A 17,749-nucleotide genomic window follows, 5' to 3' on the forward strand; every position below is an offset into this window, starting at 1 on the left:
TCGCCCAGGGAGTTTGCCCAGAAGTGAGGCGTTGTCACTACTACGTGGCGGCGCCTGGTGCATATGCATCTCCACGCTCCTAGGGACTCTAGGTTGCCTTAACGTCGACTTCGCCATGGGCCGCGCACCGAATTCTAGGCAGCTCTGATGATACTATACACGGCCCGTCGCCCGGTTGTTGTGGTCCAAGTAGATTATTCGCCCAGTCGTTGATATCGGCCGGCTCGCATGTATCCTGCGAGGCAGCTGCCCACACACCCTCAACTTTTGCGAGCATGGCCTCAAGGAGCAGGCCACGAGTCAGGGAGAAATCCCAAAACCTGACGAGGTAGAGAGTGTGTTCCCTCTCAGAGCCGCTGTGTTACAGCAAATTGCCAGAATATAAGGAGCTGATAGGACTTCAGAAACAGCCTTTCTTCTTTCTTCCCCATTTCCTAATTTTCTCTGGTCAGAAATATCGACGATGTGAGGTGTTCCAACCTCACTTGATTATACTTGGCACAATAATCTTCAGTCTGATCAAGCTTAGAGCAGTACCGAAAAACGTGGACCCATCCCGCTGCCTTACGTTTTCAAGGCGAGAGGAAAACCCAACCAGCCGCCCACCATGGCGCAGCAGCACGGCTTCATCCAACTGAGAGGTGGCCAGGGTCCTCCTGAGCAGCAGCAGGGCCTTCCCGGGAATGTAGGCGGGCACCAAGGATCCCAAGATCGATTCGCCCCGACGCATCTACCGCCTCCCCCGATTGGCCAAGTGCCCCGTGCTCACAATCAAGCCTGGGGACCTATGTCTCCGAGATCACCTAGCTTTGGCCAAATCGAGATGCACCGGACCCTGTCGGCGCGAGGCCAGATGATGCGAGTCCCCCGTGGACAAGGCGAACTCTCCCACACATCTCCTCATCGACGCCCCCACTTCAATGGTCCACAAGCAGACTTTCCGAAGCGGCAGAGGGTCGAGGTTCACGACAATCGCTCTAGGTGTTTCACCGAACCTGATGCCCGGGACCGTCTCTCCTCCTACGTTCTCGTTACCATGACAAAAACCGACGTGTCCAACGAGGAAGACGATGAAGGGAATCCGTTACAACCCACGTGGGACCGAGCAACCCTTAAGACAGACGAGATCTCCAAGCAGGAGGCAACCCGCAAGGTCCGAAGTCTCGACAAAGAAACCTACCGAGCCGTGGACAAGAAACAAGACTTGTCACTTGCGCTCCAGGGACAGCTCGACTATGCTCAGAGAAGCCTCGAAGAATCAGAGGTTGACCCGCGATATCACCATGTGCTCGCCCAGTTCGATTTCCGGTACGGGAAGGTCGACGACCCGCCAGCGCTTTTATATGTCGATGGCGGGGGCCACAAGAAGAGCAAGCACAGGAGCAGAAGCAAGGACAGAAAAAGAGACAAGAGCAAGGGGAAAGGCAAACACAGGAGCAAGTACTATGAGGAGCCACACCGATCCAAAGAGAAGCGAAGAAAGGAGATAGCCACGGTGACTGCGTACTTCAGGAGAGCCCCCAGACCGGAAATAAACGCCCTGGAGATGTGGAGGGACCAAGAAGAGTACGGGGACTTCCCGGAGATGGCACTGGGGCTCACATCGACGCACATGGCAGCGTTGGAGTTCCCTGCCCATGGTCAGCATCAGCTGGGACTTCAAGATCCTAGCCACGGGTACCACCATCAGGAGCAGCCGCTTCAGGCTCATCCACATCATGGGTACCTGCCTCAGGGCTACCCAACCCGGGGTTATTCACCTCAGGGGTATCCGTCTCAGGAGCAACAATCCTATGCTCCCCAGCTGCAAGACCATCTGCCTCGGGGATATCCGTCTCAGGGACAATCACCCCATGCTTTCCCACCTCAGGGCCAACAGCCATATCCTCATCAGGCTCAGGGTCATCAGCCCCAGGGCTATCCACCTCAGGGCCAACAGCCTCAGGCCCATCTAGCCCAGGGCCATCGGCCTCAGGGCTATCCACCTCAGGAGCAACAACCGCAGGGGCAACAGCCTCAGGGGCAACATCCTCGTGGCCAACAGCCTCAGGGGCAACAGCCTCAAGCCCATCTATCTCAAGCCCATCTATCTCAAGCCCATTTACCCCAGGGCCAACATCCTCAGGGTCAACATCCTCAGGGTCAACAGCCTCAGGGTCAACAGCCTCAGGGGCAACAACCTCAGGGTTATCCACCTCAAGGCCATCAGCCTCAAGCCCATCTATCTCAAGCCCATTTACCCCAGGGCCAACATCCTCAGGGTCAACAGCCTCAGGGGCAACAACCTCAGGGGCAACAGCCTCAGGGGCAACAGCCTCAGGGCTATCCACCTCAAGGCCATCCGCCTCAGGAACAACCTCGGAGGCAACAGCCTCAGGAGCAACAGCCTCAGGGCCATCCGCCTCAGGAACAACCTCGGAGGCAACAGCCTCAGGAGCAACAGCCTCAGGGCCGTCCACCCCCCCCGGGGTCTGCGCACACAATCACTCACCAGGGGCCAAATACCTCAGGACGTCGGGACAACCGTATTCCCCCATCAGGCCCGCATAACTTAGCGCAGCCTAGTAGTGCCGCCCAGAATCCGCATGTTCAACAGAATATGCAGCAAACTCAGCAGAAACCAGCAAAGATGCAGAATGGACACCCTGTGCCTCCTCCCCCGCCACCTCCTCCACAAACTAGACAGAAACCACACCAGATAAAACACGAGAGGCCGGGCGAAAAACAGGGAAAGCCGCAAGTCTACACAACATCGCCTCCCAGTTCGCTCCAGTCACTGACGGACAACGATGATTGGTCGGACAGCGACGGTGAATCTTCCATGTCTGAGTCTTCTGTTAATTCCGATCATGATCGTGGAAAACATCGCACCCGCAACTCCAGCCGAAGCAGGAGCCGCAGCCGGAGCCGGGATCGAAACAATCGCCCGGAGCACCATGGGTTCTCTCGTCGGCATCATCCAAAACCCGGACCTATACCTAAGATAGTAGTCCCGCCGACACGGACACCGCAAACGCTCCGGACAAGCTATGTGGAGCCGCCGCCTGTCAACCCTAGGCGCGGCGAGGCGTGGAGGAGGGAGTTTGATCCAAGCACTCAGGAAATCCCAAAGAATGCTACGGCGCCTCGTATTATCCAAGGCTTTCGGAGCGTCAATCCAGACGACATGCGCAGGGCTCACTTGGGCAACGGCGTGGACCACCTAAGTGATCCTTTCGACCAAATGCGTGTCGGGGATGATCTCTCAAGACACGGTCATCAGCGTGCATATTCTAGAGACGAAGTTTTTAGTAGCCGACGGGGTGACGAATATCAACAAAGAGACCGTCTGCACCATTCTTATGACGAGCGGCGACCGTCACCACGTGGCCGGCCGGAAGGCTATTATATGGACGACTACCAGGGAAATAGGAGACGTCCGGCCGAGATGGTACAAGACCGTCCGTACAATCCTGGGCGAGGGCGTGAGACGTATGAGACTGACAGGCATTGGTAAGCATGGGTGGGCGACGCGTTTGGGTTTCTTCTTTTCCTCTGCAATTGTCAGTCAGTTGAGTAACAAGGGTTGATAGTTGACCTTATGAGGCATTGAATTAAATGGGTTGGGTCCTGGGATAAGCTGTATTTTAGTCCATATCGGCGCGTAGAGGGGCGCCGCCCAGTCGTTATTGATTGCAACAATTTCATTCCCACATCAATCTCCAGGTTTTGCCATGAAGTTGTGGTTGAGGTGGTGAGGTGGTTGAAGGTAGGTAGTCAGGTGACTGCCCTCGAGTTTCGCGCTGAGAGACGCGCCACAGGGCCAGCGCGTCACAGTGCTAGAGAACGCGACTTCCCATTTCCAAACCCCTCCACTCCTCCTTGGCCATTCCCCATTCCACAGCCAACTTTAAGCTTTTTCGAGGACCGTCGCAATCAACGTTGACGAGACCGATGCGACCTGGCGAGGCTTTTAAACCGGCTCGGATCGCCTGCTCAAACACCTCCAGCCAAACCGGTCTCGTCGGCCGCTGACGCCGAGAACATTTGTCCTCATCACACTCCTTTGATTTGGCAACCACGACCCGCGTTGCGACCCACGGTCTTTCCCCCACTCGACCGATTTCGTGGCCTCGCCTTGGATTTCGGTGCCATTTCCATTTCCATTGGTCAAGGTAGGGGGTAGCCGGCGTTTCGATTGTTTGCTTTTCATCCGCCGTCTGTCGTTAATGAATACTGGTATTGCCAGTCTTCCTCTTCGATCCTCGCCGACCTGCCGTAGCATCCTCCGGGCAGCCTCCCAACTTGCTCATGTCCACTCCTCGTCCGCCCATCTCCAATCTCCATCCGCTTCGACAGACACCATGTTTGCCAGGGCCAATAAGGAATACGAGGCGAGCGCGCCGCCCCAGCGAAATGGCCTAGCCAAGCAACTATTCCCCTCCAGCAGCCCGAGCGCCAACTCCGATATCCGTGAGCAGTTCAAGAAGCCGGGCTTTGCTGACCCTGCTGCCTCGTCGGCGAGGACCGGCAACAGCGATCGATCGTCATCAGCCTGGAATCGGCCGGGTGCACGGGGATCGACCCAGAGATCACTGGCCGCGCTATACGGAAACTCCGACTCTTTTAGGCACGATTCGGGTGAGATTATCGACCTCACAGGTTCAGGGCCCTCGGAGAAGAGTAAGCAGGAGGTATTCTTCGCCGAGGACGACTTTAGCGACGACGAGAACCTAGATCTTGATTTCGAGGCGCCGACCTCACTCCCGCCCATGCCCAAGAAGATGGAATCTGAGGTGAAGGAAAACATGCCCTTTCCCTCGATTCCCTCACAGAATTTGGACTGGTCGTCTTCTTCGCCCTCTCACTGGCATCCGCCGAAGCTGCAGCGGACTGAATCCGGTGTCTCAGGCACTACAGAATCCTCCCTAAAACGACACTCATCTGGAGAAAATGACTCCTTCGATGCACCCGCTCCAAAGAAGCGTGTTCTGCCCTGGATCCGTGGACAGGAAGAGCAAGAGGACCCCCAGCCTGTGGCGAAGACACCTGCGCACAACTCTAGAAAGGACTACTGGGACCCCACTCCCAGCGCGGTCAAGGAGCAAAAGCGTCAACTTAAGAATGGACGCCAGCCCCAGAAGCCGGAGTCCGCCGTGGAAATCAAAGAGGGGGGAGGACAGGCTCCTGAAAATGTCCCCACTAAAGTTCCCTTCTCTCTGAGCAAGGAGCAGCGACATGTCATTGATCTTGTGGTAAATCAAAACAAGAGCGTGTTCTTCACTGGTCCTGCAGGGACGGGAAAATCAGTCTTGATGAGAGCAATCATTGAGGAATTGAAGAAGAAGTATTCACGCGACCCGGAGCGCGTGGCTGTGACGGCATCAACCGGCCTGGCTGCTTGCAACATTGGCGGAATCACCCTCCACAGCTTTTCTGGTACGTTTGATTTTGTAATCGCCGGCTCTTCATCCGTGCTAACCACTCGAACAGGTATTGGGCTCGGCAAGGAAGATGCTTCCGCCCTGGTCAAGAAGGTTCGCCGGAATCCCAAGGCCAAGAATCGCTGGCTGAGAGTCAAATGCCTGATCATTGATGAGGTTTCCATGGTCGATGGCGATCTGTTTGACAAGCTCTCACATATTGGGAGAGTGATTCGTAACAATGGCCGCCCGTGGGGCGGTATGCAACTCATCATTACGGGAGATTTTTTCCAGCTGCCCCCGGTGCCTGAATCCGGCAAACGAGATGTCAAGTTCGCATTCGACGCATCGACGTGGAGCACATCAATCGACCACACGATTGGCCTCACAGAGGTGTTCCGTCAACGAGATCCTGAATTCGCCAGGATGCTCAACGAAATGCGTCTTGGCCAGATCAGTGCGGAGACGGAAAGGGCATTCAAAGCGCTCTCAAGGCCTCTCAAGTTCGACGATGGTGTCGATATGGCCCAGCTTTACCCCACGCGAGCTCAGGTGGACTCATCCAATGCATCACGGCTCAGAGCCTTGCCCGGACAGCCAATGCGGTTCGAGTCCTTGGATTCTGGCGATCCTGTGATTCGTGACAAGCTCCTATCAAACATGATGGCACCCAAGTCGCTTGACCTCAAGGTAGGCGCCCAGGTGATGCTTATCAAGAATTGGGATGAGTCCCTGGTCAATGGTTCTCTTGGAAAGGTTATTGCTTTCTCGGACGAGCGAGGGTTCGAGATGAAGACTGGCAGTGATTACGACGCCGGTATGGAGGACGCAATGGCCAAAGCAAGGAGAAAGCTGAAAGAATTCAGCGCTGACTCGGACGGGGAGGGTCAAAAGTATCCCGTGGTACAATTCATCGCCACGAACGGCACAGCCCGCACCGTCCTATGCCAGCCTGAGGAATGGCAGGTGGAGCTCCCGAATGGAGAAGTCCAGGCGAAGCGTTCACAGCTGCCCCTGATCCTGGCATGGGCTCTGTCCATCCACAAAGCTCAGGGCCAGACTTTGGAGAGAGTAACGGTAGACCTTGGCCGAGTCTTTGAGAAGGGCCAGGCTTATGTTGCTCTAAGTCGAGCGACAAGCCAGCACGGCCTTCAAGTCCTGCACTTTAACAAGAGCAAGGTCATGGCGCACCCTAGGGTTTGCACTTTTTATCAGCAACTTTACACTGCGGAAGTCGCACACCAAGGTAGACCGACAACCCTATCGGACTTTATAGCTGACCGAAAGGGGGCCAAGGTGTCACGGACGAAAGCGACAGAGGTTGTGGATTTGGTTCCCGACGAAGAGGCCATGGCGTCAATGGGTTATTGAGGGGATGCTCTTGGGCGGGGTTTTGGCGTATACTAGATAAGAGAGCGGCTGGTTAATTTCTGTATCATCATCTACTACGAGTACGGGCGACACGTTGTACGGCACACATATTATTATTGGTTAGATGAGATGAGATGGGTGTTGTCTCACAAATGAATATTGTGGCTGGGACCTCAGCTCTTTGTTACACAAGTCATCGTTGTCATAAGCATGGTATTTATTCGGATCTGTGGCTTATAAGAACCAATATTGTCCCAATACTTGATGGGCTCGCGTGCATCCGTTCTAAATTCTTTGTTTTTGGGAGCGTTTGGTAGGCCGTCGTTGTTATCGATAAGACTGTTGCACTGGAAGGGAAGCAGCAACGCCTAGGTGGAATCCACCTGCCGCGACCTATCGCATTAGTATTAGTAAAAAAAAGCGAGGGAAGGGACGTCGGCGAGCCTGTTCCGTCACAAATCCGACGATCCACGCCTCAGACCTGACACTTTCGACCTCTTCTTCACCTTCCTCTGTACGCTATCACGACTCGACGATATTTCTCTAGCTCTGCGCTCTCGGATGAGCAGGACTGCACGTGCTCCGACGCCCCTTGCTCCTCGACCGTTTGCGTATTGGAATCCTGGTTCTCCAACCACCCCTCGACTGCGGTTTACCCCAGGTCTCTTTGACAGTGCTCCTCGACCGACCGACTGACCGAACTTTGTCATCGACGGGAAGCCGCCTGGCGGAACCTCCGCTGGCGGATGAGTTGTCGGGCTGAGGGGAATCGTTTCAACAACAGAGTGGCGTTTACCTGGCGAGGAAGTGCGTAAGCCTCAACGCACCTCAAGCCTCCCCTCCACGTGCTTTACAAGAGGATACGTGAGGCGGGACGATTGTAGGATCGCAGGCATCCTCTGGACGAGGGTCAATATTGCGACAAGGATTTGGCATACTTAGCCGGCGCGGCATTCCACCATGGCTGCTCCATTCATCGGGCTGCAAATGCGGGTGACCCTGCGAGAGCCCGTTGGATACCAGCTCAATGGAACTGTGAGAGATGTCGAGGCTGGGAGCAGCCTGACATTGACGAATGGTGCGTTCTTATTTTTGAGGCACGTTGTTGCCATGCTCCTCCGGTTGCTGATGTCCTTGCTATAGTCTTCAGCCCTGGCATCAAAGGATGTGTGCCGGAGATGAAAATCGACGCCACGAATATCGCCGACCTCAGCCAGATAAAACCGGAGATCCCCTCGACCTACCAAGCTCCTCAAACCGTGGAACCTGCCCCGGCTCCCGTCCGCCTGCCCCAGGCTCCGCTCAATGATCCCGCAATTCTAAGTTTGGGCCGGCCGCCTGCCTCTGCAGTACCGGGTGCGACTGAGCTCCATAGTGAACCGATGGTAGAGCAAGTGCTGGCTGAAAGAGATACATCTGCTGTACAGCGAGTGATTCCCGGCGGCCGCGCGGCGAACAGGCCTTTGAGCCCTATCGAGGATGCCGTGGAACCGCTCAACGACCTTCACATTGGGGAAGAGTTACAGAAGGAGAACATAAAGCAAATGGATAAAGAAGATGATAAGACCCATAAGAAGAGGAGGAAACGGCAAAATAGGCGTGGAAAGCAAAACCAGCAGCAACAGCAGGCGCAGTCGCAGCAACAACATGATACTGATTTAGCCAGCTCTCCCGACGGAAACGTTCCTTCAAGTGGTCGCGGAAAGGGATGGAGGCAGACACCAATGCTACAGAGCACTGCATCCTTTCAACCTTTCAACTCACTGAAGCGAAAAGGACGGGGGCGCAAGGGGGCGGAGGACAACGGTTGGGAGTCTGCTGAAGTTACAGAGGAGATGGGTGACTTTGACTTCGAGAATAACCTCCTCAAGTTTGACAAGCGGACAATTTTCGACCAGATGAGGAAGGAGGATTCGGTTGACGATGCAACTCGACTTGTGGCTCACAATCGCCTCCCGAAACCTGGCACCAACAACGGGAAGAACCTGCATTACACGGAGAATGTCCTTAACGTGACCCCAACGGGGACGAAAAATGCGGACTTCTGGAACAGCGAGGCAGATGACGGGTTACACGATGCAGAGGTTTTGAGTGGCCGGGAGCCGAGGAATGCAACGATCATGCGCAGAACCGACAGCAAGAACGGCATATCAAAGCGATCCCAGTCCCGCAAAGCCAGCGGAGCGATGGTCGGGGGTCAACCGCCCAGCCGCGTCAACTCCGCCGTGAGTACTCCCTTGCGAATGCGACAACTTCGGATCACATGGCTTACTATCTTTACAGCAAGCACATCAACCTGGTCTATACCTTGTCCCCTCAAACCGTCGTGTTGAGGCCATATCAACGCTACAGATGCTCAACCTGGAGAATATTGCCGCTAACGAGGTCGGCTTCACGGAGGATCTGATGGCCGAGAACGCCGGGCGAGGTATCGCAGAAGTTGCCTTCAAGGCCCTCTCTGATCCTGCCATGAGGGTCCGATTCGACCTCGCCACATCAAGTTCCTCGGGCGAGGCCCTGCTGGACAGCTCAACAACGGTTATCTTGGCCGGCAACAACAAGTCCGGCATTCGAGCGCTTGCAGCAGCGCGGCATCTACGTAACCGAGATATTGATGTCCTGATATGCATGGTTGGGATCGAGCGGGAACGCGACCTTCTAGAGGACCTACGACGGCAAATCGAGCTTTATAGGGCTTTCGGGGGCAAAGTGCTGAGCAAGAATGAGTTCTTCGAGTGTCTGCGGAAGAATGCTGCGTCCGGTGCCCGGGTGCCGATCTCACTCATCATCGATGCCATGTTAGGGCTTACCATCTCGTTTGAGGAGCTGCGGGTTGGTGACCAAGCGACCGTATATGAGCTGATGGAGTGGGCGAACCGGAACGAGGCTTTTGTCCTGGCCATCGATGTGCCGTCAGGCATTGACCCAACATCTGGCAAAATTTCTATCATAGATGGAGGGCCCCTTTTTCTCAAGCCAAGGTACGTGGTGTCCATTGGGGCGCCGAAACGTGGGCTTCTTGAGGCCGTGACACCGCCCCAGGACGATGAGCCAGAGCCACTGGGATACGCAGGCCACGAGGACGATTGGCGGCTGTTTATCGCCGACATGGGACTGGGCAGTGCTGTATGGAAGAAGGCCGGAACTAAGATCCGCCGAGGTATCGATTTCGACGGGAGCTGGGTGCTCGAGATGCAGTACCGGACGCAGGGGTCCGGATCAGGAGAACAGTGAGCGTCTAAAGACGGGAAGGGTATGCTTCGAGGGTAAACTTCGAGAAGCAGATTTCCAGAGGGTGGCGGAAAAGCCTTGTTTCTTTTCCTTTTTTTCTTTTCTTCATTTGCTTCAAGCGGGTTTAGGGGGTTAGTACAATTGTGTTCTAGCATTGCAAGGGGTTCTGTTTTGTTTCTTGTTTGCTCAAGATATGGTATGAGGCTATGAAAGAGTGTACGATTCTAGATCGAAAATTAGTTACGGAGGGTTTTCTCGACGACAAATGCTGGGCGATTTGGCTGCGAAGATGGGATATACGTTCCGATAACCTGAGTAAAGGCTATAGAAACATTTCCATGAGGATTGATACTCACTTTGCTGTGCTGATGAGACAAACCGTTAAGGGTGCCAAGAATCGGACCGTTTAAGCTTTGCCAAGACTCACGATCTATCGCCTCAGCGAGTCAGGCCTCCGATCCGGTCTTGGCGGGCTCTCGGTGAAGGCCCGGTAAGGCGGTGAGATGTCATGCATGGTGCAGCTGATGATGTTTGTAAGTACTGCTAAGGAATTAAGGGGAACTCTCATCACTTCAGTGCACCTCATGTCGCGTGATTATAGGTACAGATGTTGCTGACCGACATGCACTCTAACTAGTAGGCGCATGGGGAGCTTACAGTGCGAGGTTGCATCAGTAGTAACAGCCGAATGGTTCTTTTGACACGAATCACTTACCAGAGTCACTATTTATTATCCTGCAAGACCTTTTGTGAGGATACCCTGGTTGTGCACCTGACGGTAAAGATGACTGCGTCTAGATTCTCGTAGAAGCGGGGCTTCGACTTGAACCAGCGACGGACGCTTTGGCAACAATATCAGTTGCCATTATTAGGTAGATGGGCACTTCAGCTGGCCCCCCGCGCCATATGGTAGCACCGTGCGAAGGGCACAGTGATCAATAAGAACTCCCCGACGGCCGGTAAGATTGGCTGCCATTTAAGTGAACGGGTGAAGAATTCTCCTTTATCCTCCTCGTAGATGGACACAGCGATCCCACCACGTGCTCCCAATACAGGGCTTTTCATCCAGCACGCATGTTGCTGAAGTTGTGCACAGTGCGGTCTCCTGCATTGCGGAAAATGGTGATTAATGGAAAGACCCTTGGACGGGGACTTGCCCCTTTGGTGATAATCCCAGCGGCCCCCCCTCCCTGTCCCCGATTTCCCCAGGGATCTTCGCCTTCTTCCTTCCTTCCCAAACGCGCACCCTACGCTCCCATAAAAAACCACGATAGCCTCACTGTCATCGTCTTGCGTCGAGAGTGCGGTTTTGGGGGCCAGTTCAATGAGCTACCTACGCTCTGTTGGCGAGTGACTCGTACCCCTGGCTCTTACTCCTTCTGGAAGCCTGCCAAGTTCGCAGAAGCCAAGACTCGCCGTCTCGGCGCCCAGACCATTTCCAACTCGCCTCCGGACTCCCGTGCACCTGGTCTCCGCAGACACACGTCGCCACGTTCCACGGACCTTTCGCCTCATCATCAGCTCCCGGGAGATTCGATAAGTGGCCCTGCGTCATTTCGTCAATCGTCTTCATTCAGAAACACTACGGTCCACGTCTATCGACACACCCTCATCGCACGCGACGATCCTAGCCGATGCGCGTTACCCGAAACCCTTCAACCCCCTGACCACGCCTAGGGACGTAGCGACACGACCGAAATCCAAATCCCGCGCCATCGCGCCTCCGATACCACTCCTTCTCCATGGAGACCGTTCCATAACACGAGAATCTCCAGTCCGATCGTCGCTCCCAGCGGCTGGCCTTCCCCCCCCCCGGCGCGCCATCGCCACAGGCCGGCTGTACTCATGGCTACAAGCACCGCACTCGCGGCGTTGCCGACCTTGTGCGCGACAACCGTCTTGCCGGCAAACGCTATCCTGCAGTTCGGCGCCGGTATCGAGCCCATCACACTGGCCCACGAGGCCATTTACCAAGCACCATGCCCGACCATAGTGCCGCGAGCCGCTCCCGACGTCGAAACTGCTGTTGACGAGTCAAGTCTCACTGCAGCCGACGACGAAGACCACAAGTTCTCCGACTTTCGCGACCCCTTTTATGCGACGCAGTTCCCCATGTGCTATGCCCTGGCTGCTACCACGGTAACCGCCTATATGCTAGTCATAATGCTGTTCGTAAGACCACGGTCGTTCCTGGATGGTGGGATTGTCTACCTGGGACGGCGAGGCTTTACCAACACCTCGTCTGGCGGCGTCAGCATAGGCGGCCGACCATGGCTGCAAAAGGTGGCAGCGTTGACCGTCGCTATTTCCCTCACGGTGGCCACAGCCGATACCTTTCGAGTTGCTCAGGAGCATTACAAGTGGGGGATTCAGAATGCACGGCTGATGCAGCTTGAGGTCATGGGCAGCACTGAGCTCAAGGTCATCCGCCTCGTTTCGGACACGTTTCTCTGGCTAGCCCAGGCGCAGACGTTGATACGACTGTTTCCCCGCCAGCGGGAGAAGATTATAATCAAGTGGGCTGCTTTTGCATTGATCACGCTGGATCTCATCTTCAGCGCCCTTAACAGCTTCCAGTACTCGGAAGATGGTGTGTCCGGGCCCAGTCCGCCAAACAGCTTTGTGCACCCCGTGCCAGCTTTGAGCTACTTGTTCCAGCTCTCACTAGGCATACTGTATGCCGCTTGGGTCATCTATTACGCCCTGATGAAGAAGCGCTACGCCTTCTACCATCCCCTTATGAAGAACATCTGCCTCGTGGCCATGATGGGCGTAACTTCGGTGGTGATCCCAGTTGTGTTCTTCATCCTCGACATCTCGAAGCCCGATTTTACCGGATGGGGCGACTATGTGCGTTGGGTTGGCGCCGCTGCGGCCAGTGTTGTTGTGTGGGAATGGGTAGAACGCATCGAGGCCTTGGAACGCGAGGAGAAGAAGGACGGGATCCTGGGACGGGAGGTGTTTGACGGCGACGACACGCTCGAGATCAACGCCTCGGAGTTCCCCTGGTTTAGGCAGCGGAAGAACCGCAGAGGCGGTCTTAGGGGTGATGGGGGTAACAGGGGCGAAGGGGGGCCGCCGGCCGCGCCCACCAGCACAGCATGGCCTGGCATATTGACCAACACCGGCCATCACTTGGGCCAAGATGCACGCGAAGACAACAGTCAGCAGCAACCACGGACGACGGTGGGCAGTATTCTTCACCCCCAGCTCTGGCCGAATCGCCCTGCGCCTATTGCCACCCCGGTGAGCCGCACGGATACAGCCAGCGCCGCCAGCACAGTCTATGCTGTGAGGTACCACCCGGGTTCGGATGCCACAACGCGAACTCCAGACCCATTGGCTCAGGCAAGCACCATCGAATTGTCACGGCAGAACAGTCTGCCGCGAAGCTACCACACCAATGACGACGCTGCTTCGTCCAACCTAGGGCCTGGGTCTATGGCCCAGAACGGACAGGTATTGATGCCCGCTCGAAGGAGGTCGACTGACCTCGACCCGAACAGCTCGGCAAGTCAGACCGGCTGGCGCACAATGACGCCTGCTCGTGGAAATGAAGAGTCTTCGGTCGAGGTGGACAGGCAGTCACAGCAACAGCATTCCTTCTCTCCCGCCAGAACACGGACGTCAGGAAGTCGCTGGGCGGTTCGCTCCAGGTTGGAGGAGTTTGCGGCCAACCAAGCGGAAAGGATACGTGAGAGGATGCGCCCAACAACAGATACGGAGAATCTACCCGTCATGGTGATCCCAGCGCCGGCGCGCAGAGGTGCAGCCCTGCAGCAAGTGCTCGAAGAGGAGGAACTGCGTGAGGGTGGCGAAGGTCCCCACAGGGCAAGCAACGGGAGCACTTCTAGGGAGATGTCGGTCGAGCTGGCACGCCTTGACACTAGTCGAAGCGCCCTTTCCACGACGTCACATGGAGGGGATGGCCTGCCTCAGGATAATCCACCGTTGTGGCCCGGAGTTCAGCCCCGACTCATGTACGATGACGACGACTACTCATATGTCGGCGATTCGATGAGCGAGGCATCCTCGTCGGTGGATCAAGATCAACGAGGATTCGAGGATGGGTCGGCGGCACCTTCAGGCCCATCCAGGCGGCAATAAGAGGATCCAGGGGCTGTACTGAGTGCCTTTTCTTTTTTGCTGTGATGAGAAAGCCGTGGCGTTGGGTTACTGGACTTTTGAGATACCCGTTGATATAGGATGACCTGTGTATATATATTTGAGCTTGCGAGACGTGGGCGGCTGTCTAGAACTGTCATCCGCGTCATTTATCGGCGGTGTACAAGGTATATGGGAGGGAAACATTTACACGGGGTAGTTGGGCGTTTGGGATGGGGGCTTCTCTGTGCCCCAGGGGCGGCTTATGGGCATTGGCATTATTACATTGACTTGTTGGATACTTGGTCTCACAGTTCGAAGCTCAGCCCAATGGAAAAGGCCAAATTGGGTGAGCGACCGGCCAGCCACGGGCGAGTTGGAGTACCTACGGAGGCAATAATAGAACAAGGACACATCTTCACACCCGCACTGGTACAGCCTCCCGTCCTTCAACATTAACATTCTCACCGTGATTGAGCAGGCAGCGCGAGTGGCTGCAGTGCTGCGTGTATTGCTTATGTTGCGTATCAGCATTAACCATGATTGGCAGCGCAATATGGAGGTTGGTTATGTTGAGGCCCAACCAAAGGACGGGAGGATGGGAATCTGCGGATAGATGATTAAAATCTTGGGGCGGCCAGTGGTGCAGTGGTGGTCTATAGGCTACCCATAGTGGCCCAGTGGGGGGGGAAGAGCGTAAGAAGCCGAGGGATCTGGACGGACTGTGGGCCTCTGAGCCTCTGAGGGTGCCTGTTTGGGGGCGTCTTGGCGCATCTCGGGTGAGAGCTGATCATCGCCTGGGGCCCATTGGGTACTACATTGGGGCAGCAAATTTGTCGTGGCAGCTTCTGGACAGTGGCCCTCGGTCCTTCATTCAGCGACGGCAGATGGGCCATTTCTCCCCCCTTTCTCCTGAATTTCCCACCAGCGTGTCTCTCCTTCCGAACATCCACCACGACCAGCGCAACACGACAACCCACGACAGCCCACGACCACTGCGACCGAGTGTTGAGAGTTGCGAGTGCCTGAGAGTGCCTGCGAGTGCCCTTTCCCCGAGGCTGCCACTGCTTGTCATTGTGTGGCCAATTGAGTTCAACTCGGCCCCGTTGGAAGCGCCGCCTCGTGACGTCGTCGCCGTCGCACACAACGCCTCTGCTCCCACCATCGACATTCCCCCCATCAACATCGTGGTCACACAACGTGTGTTGTCCAGTTTATATACGGCATATACGGCATCGACTTTTTGTTATCCCCCCTTTTTAGTCTGACCGGGAGACAAAGGCGCCCAAGGACACCTTGCCGCATCTGACCCTCCCCTACCTCTGTCACTCCTTCAACAACTGTCGACGATCTCTCTTCCCCTGGCACCATCACCCGCGCTAAGGAAAGTTTGGTGTCTCGGTACTTTGGCATCGCCGTGATCCCAAGACTGTCGACCACGCTGCGCGCACGTACGAAAATCATTCGGTTGCGACCCGATCACGGCATCTCGCAGCTCTCGACTCTTCAGCTCTCACCTTGCCCTGTGCCTCAGCACCACCGACGAGCCAGGCCGGCAGACGCAGACGCAGCCGCAGCACGGGACGCTCGCCCATCATGTCTGAGCCATTCCCGCTCCTCAACACGTCGGCGGACCAATTGCACAATGGTGACGCCAGCAACACCCACAAGCGCCGCCCCAGGAAGAGCAGCGCCCTAGGCACCGCCGACATCCGCGCCGGTGATACGGGCGCCCCGGCCTTGGCTTCTAGCATGGCCAGCCTGAATGCCTCCGAGGACCAACAGGTGCGTCTCTCTTCTTCTTCTTCTTCTTCTTCTTCTTCTACTCCTCCCCTTCCTCCCCCTGCATCCATCATGATTGCTGACACTTTGTCCCGCCCACCAGAAGCAGTCCGAAGCCCCCTCATATGCCGCCGTCGCCGGCTCCAAGAAGCGTCCCTCCCGCCGTCGCCGTGCTGGCTTCTTCGCCCGCGCCCGCCAGACCATGATCAAGCACACCTTCGTCCTACCTGCCATCATCGCCGCCCTCGTCCTCGCCGCCTACGCAGTCAATCCCACCCCCTCCAACCCGGTCCGCCGCTTCATCTTCCTCTCCTACAAGCTCCCCGACCAGCTCGATGCCAATGGCCACGTCCAGTACGGCAAGGGCCCATGGGATATGGCCTTCGTCTCCTTCTACACCATCGTCCTCTCCTTCACCCGCGAGTTCGTCATGCAGGAGATGCTCCGCCCTATTGCCCGTCGTGCCGGCCTCGGTAAGAGCAAGCAGGCCCGCTTCATGGAGCAGGGCTACACGGCCGTCTACTTCTCCATCCTCGGGCCCCTCGGCATGTACGTCATGAGCAAGAGCCCCGTCTGGTACTTCAACACCCGCGGCATGTATGAGGACTTCCCCCATCGCACCCAGAATGGCCTCCTCAAGTTCTACTACCTCTTCCAAGCCGCCTACTGGGCCCAGCAGGCCATTGTCCTCATCCTCGGTATGGAGAAGCCCCGCAAGGACTTCAAGGAGCTCGTTGGCCATCACATCGTCTCCCTCGCTCTCATCGGCCTCAGCTACCGCTTCCACTTCACCTACATTGGCATCGCCGTCTACACCACCCACGACATCAGCGACTTCTTCCTCGCCACCTCCAAGACCCTCAACTACCTCAATCACCCCATCACCGTGCCCTTCTACGCCCTCTTCATAGCGGTCTGGGTCTATCTCCGCCATTTCATCAACCTCAAGATCATCTGGTCTCTTTTCACCGAGTTCACCACCGTCGGCCCCTACGAGCTCAACTGGGAGACCCAGCAGTACAAGTGCCCCCTCAGCCAGGCCATCACCGCTTCGCTCCTCATCTCTCTCCAAGCCCTGAACCTCTTCTGGCTCTTCTACATCCTCCGCATCGCCTACCGTGTCCTGGCCCACAATGTTGCCAAAGACGACCGCTCCGATGATGAGGACGAGGTCGAGGAGGTAGATGAGAAGCAGGCCAACGGCCACTCCGTCAGCAATGGCACCAAGAGGTAATTTGGTGTCTCTTTCGTTTCCATCTCCTCCTTCACTCTGAGCTCGTGAAGCAGGAGTCACCGAGGAAGACGCCGGTGGCTGTACAAACAACTCAAATGTGAACATACAAAGCAGCATGTGTACAAAACGGGGAATGGCAGGATCCAATCACGACTTGAACGGAGCATTAATTACACACCTTCAATTTGGCGGCAAGCCAGTTCCAAAGAAATATGAAATCGAAAATCAAACAAAAACAAGGAGAGAGAATTCAGCATCAGGAGAGGGAGAGCAAAACGGCGAATGATGAGAGACGACCCTACCCAATTTTTATACACTCGCTCGCACACTTTGGACGGGGGCTTTTCTCGGGTTCAATAATGCGGGAGGAAACGCACATACGCCAAAGAACAGGGAGACGACAGAAACAACATCGTACCCGACCTATACGTACTTAAACCTTGGATAATATCTGCAATACACCACCACTACCTGAACTTCACCTAGGGGAGAGGAACATCGAGGGAGAACGCAAGGAGGAGAGACAGAAGAAAGCGGCCGGCTGGCTATAAACTGCAAACTGCAGACCTACCTTACCTTTACCTAATATTGTTATCTACCTAATATCTCTCCTCCTAGGTACTTC

General features: G+C 55.8%; 4 protein-coding genes across 4 annotated transcripts; all 4 read left to right on the top strand.

Annotated features, from left to right (window-relative positions):
- Window positions 1-607: 607 nt before the first annotated feature.
- Window positions 608-2,555, top strand: ACO1O0_008262 (uncharacterized protein; the record flags this gene model as incomplete). The annotated part of the gene is made up of 3 exons (XM_083197626.1): window positions 608-1,620; window positions 1,646-1,901; window positions 1,956-2,555. The coding sequence occupies 3 exons, from the start codon at window positions 608-610 to the stop codon at window positions 2,553-2,555; spliced, it is 1,869 nt and encodes a 622-aa protein (XP_083047094.1).
- A 5,178-nt stretch (window positions 2,556-7,733) lies between these two features.
- EDC3 (YjeF-related protein N-terminus-domain-containing protein) lies at window positions 7,734-10,007 on the top strand (the record flags this gene model as incomplete). The annotated part of the gene is made up of 3 exons (XM_083197627.1): window positions 7,734-7,851; window positions 7,917-8,998; window positions 9,057-10,007. 3 exons carry the CDS (start codon window positions 7,734-7,736, stop codon window positions 10,005-10,007), a joined length of 2,151 nt encoding a protein of 716 aa, XP_083047095.1.
- Window positions 10,008-11,849: 1,842 nt separating this feature from the next.
- RIM21 (PalH/RIM21-domain-containing protein) lies at window positions 11,850-14,111 on the top strand (the record flags this gene model as incomplete). Its single annotated transcript, XM_083197628.1, has 1 exon — window positions 11,850-14,111. One exon carries the CDS (start codon window positions 11,850-11,852, stop codon window positions 14,109-14,111), a length of 2,262 nt encoding a protein of 753 aa, XP_083047096.1.
- Window positions 14,112-15,704: 1,593 nt separating this feature from the next.
- On the top strand, window positions 15,705-17,124 carry LAG1 (TLC domain-containing protein; the record flags this gene model as incomplete). The annotated part of the gene is made up of 2 exons (XM_083197629.1): window positions 15,705-15,893; window positions 15,994-17,124. The coding sequence occupies 2 exons, from the start codon at window positions 15,705-15,707 to the stop codon at window positions 17,122-17,124; spliced, it is 1,320 nt and encodes a 439-aa protein (XP_083047097.1).
- Window positions 17,125-17,749: the final 625 nt, after the last annotated feature.

The sequence above is a fragment of the Amphichorda felina genome (assembly GCF_050947745.1).
Source record: "Amphichorda felina strain 45539 chromosome Unknown scaffold_8, whole genome shotgun sequence".
NCBI classification, from domain to species: domain Eukaryota; kingdom Fungi; phylum Ascomycota; class Sordariomycetes; order Hypocreales; family Bionectriaceae; genus Amphichorda; species Amphichorda felina.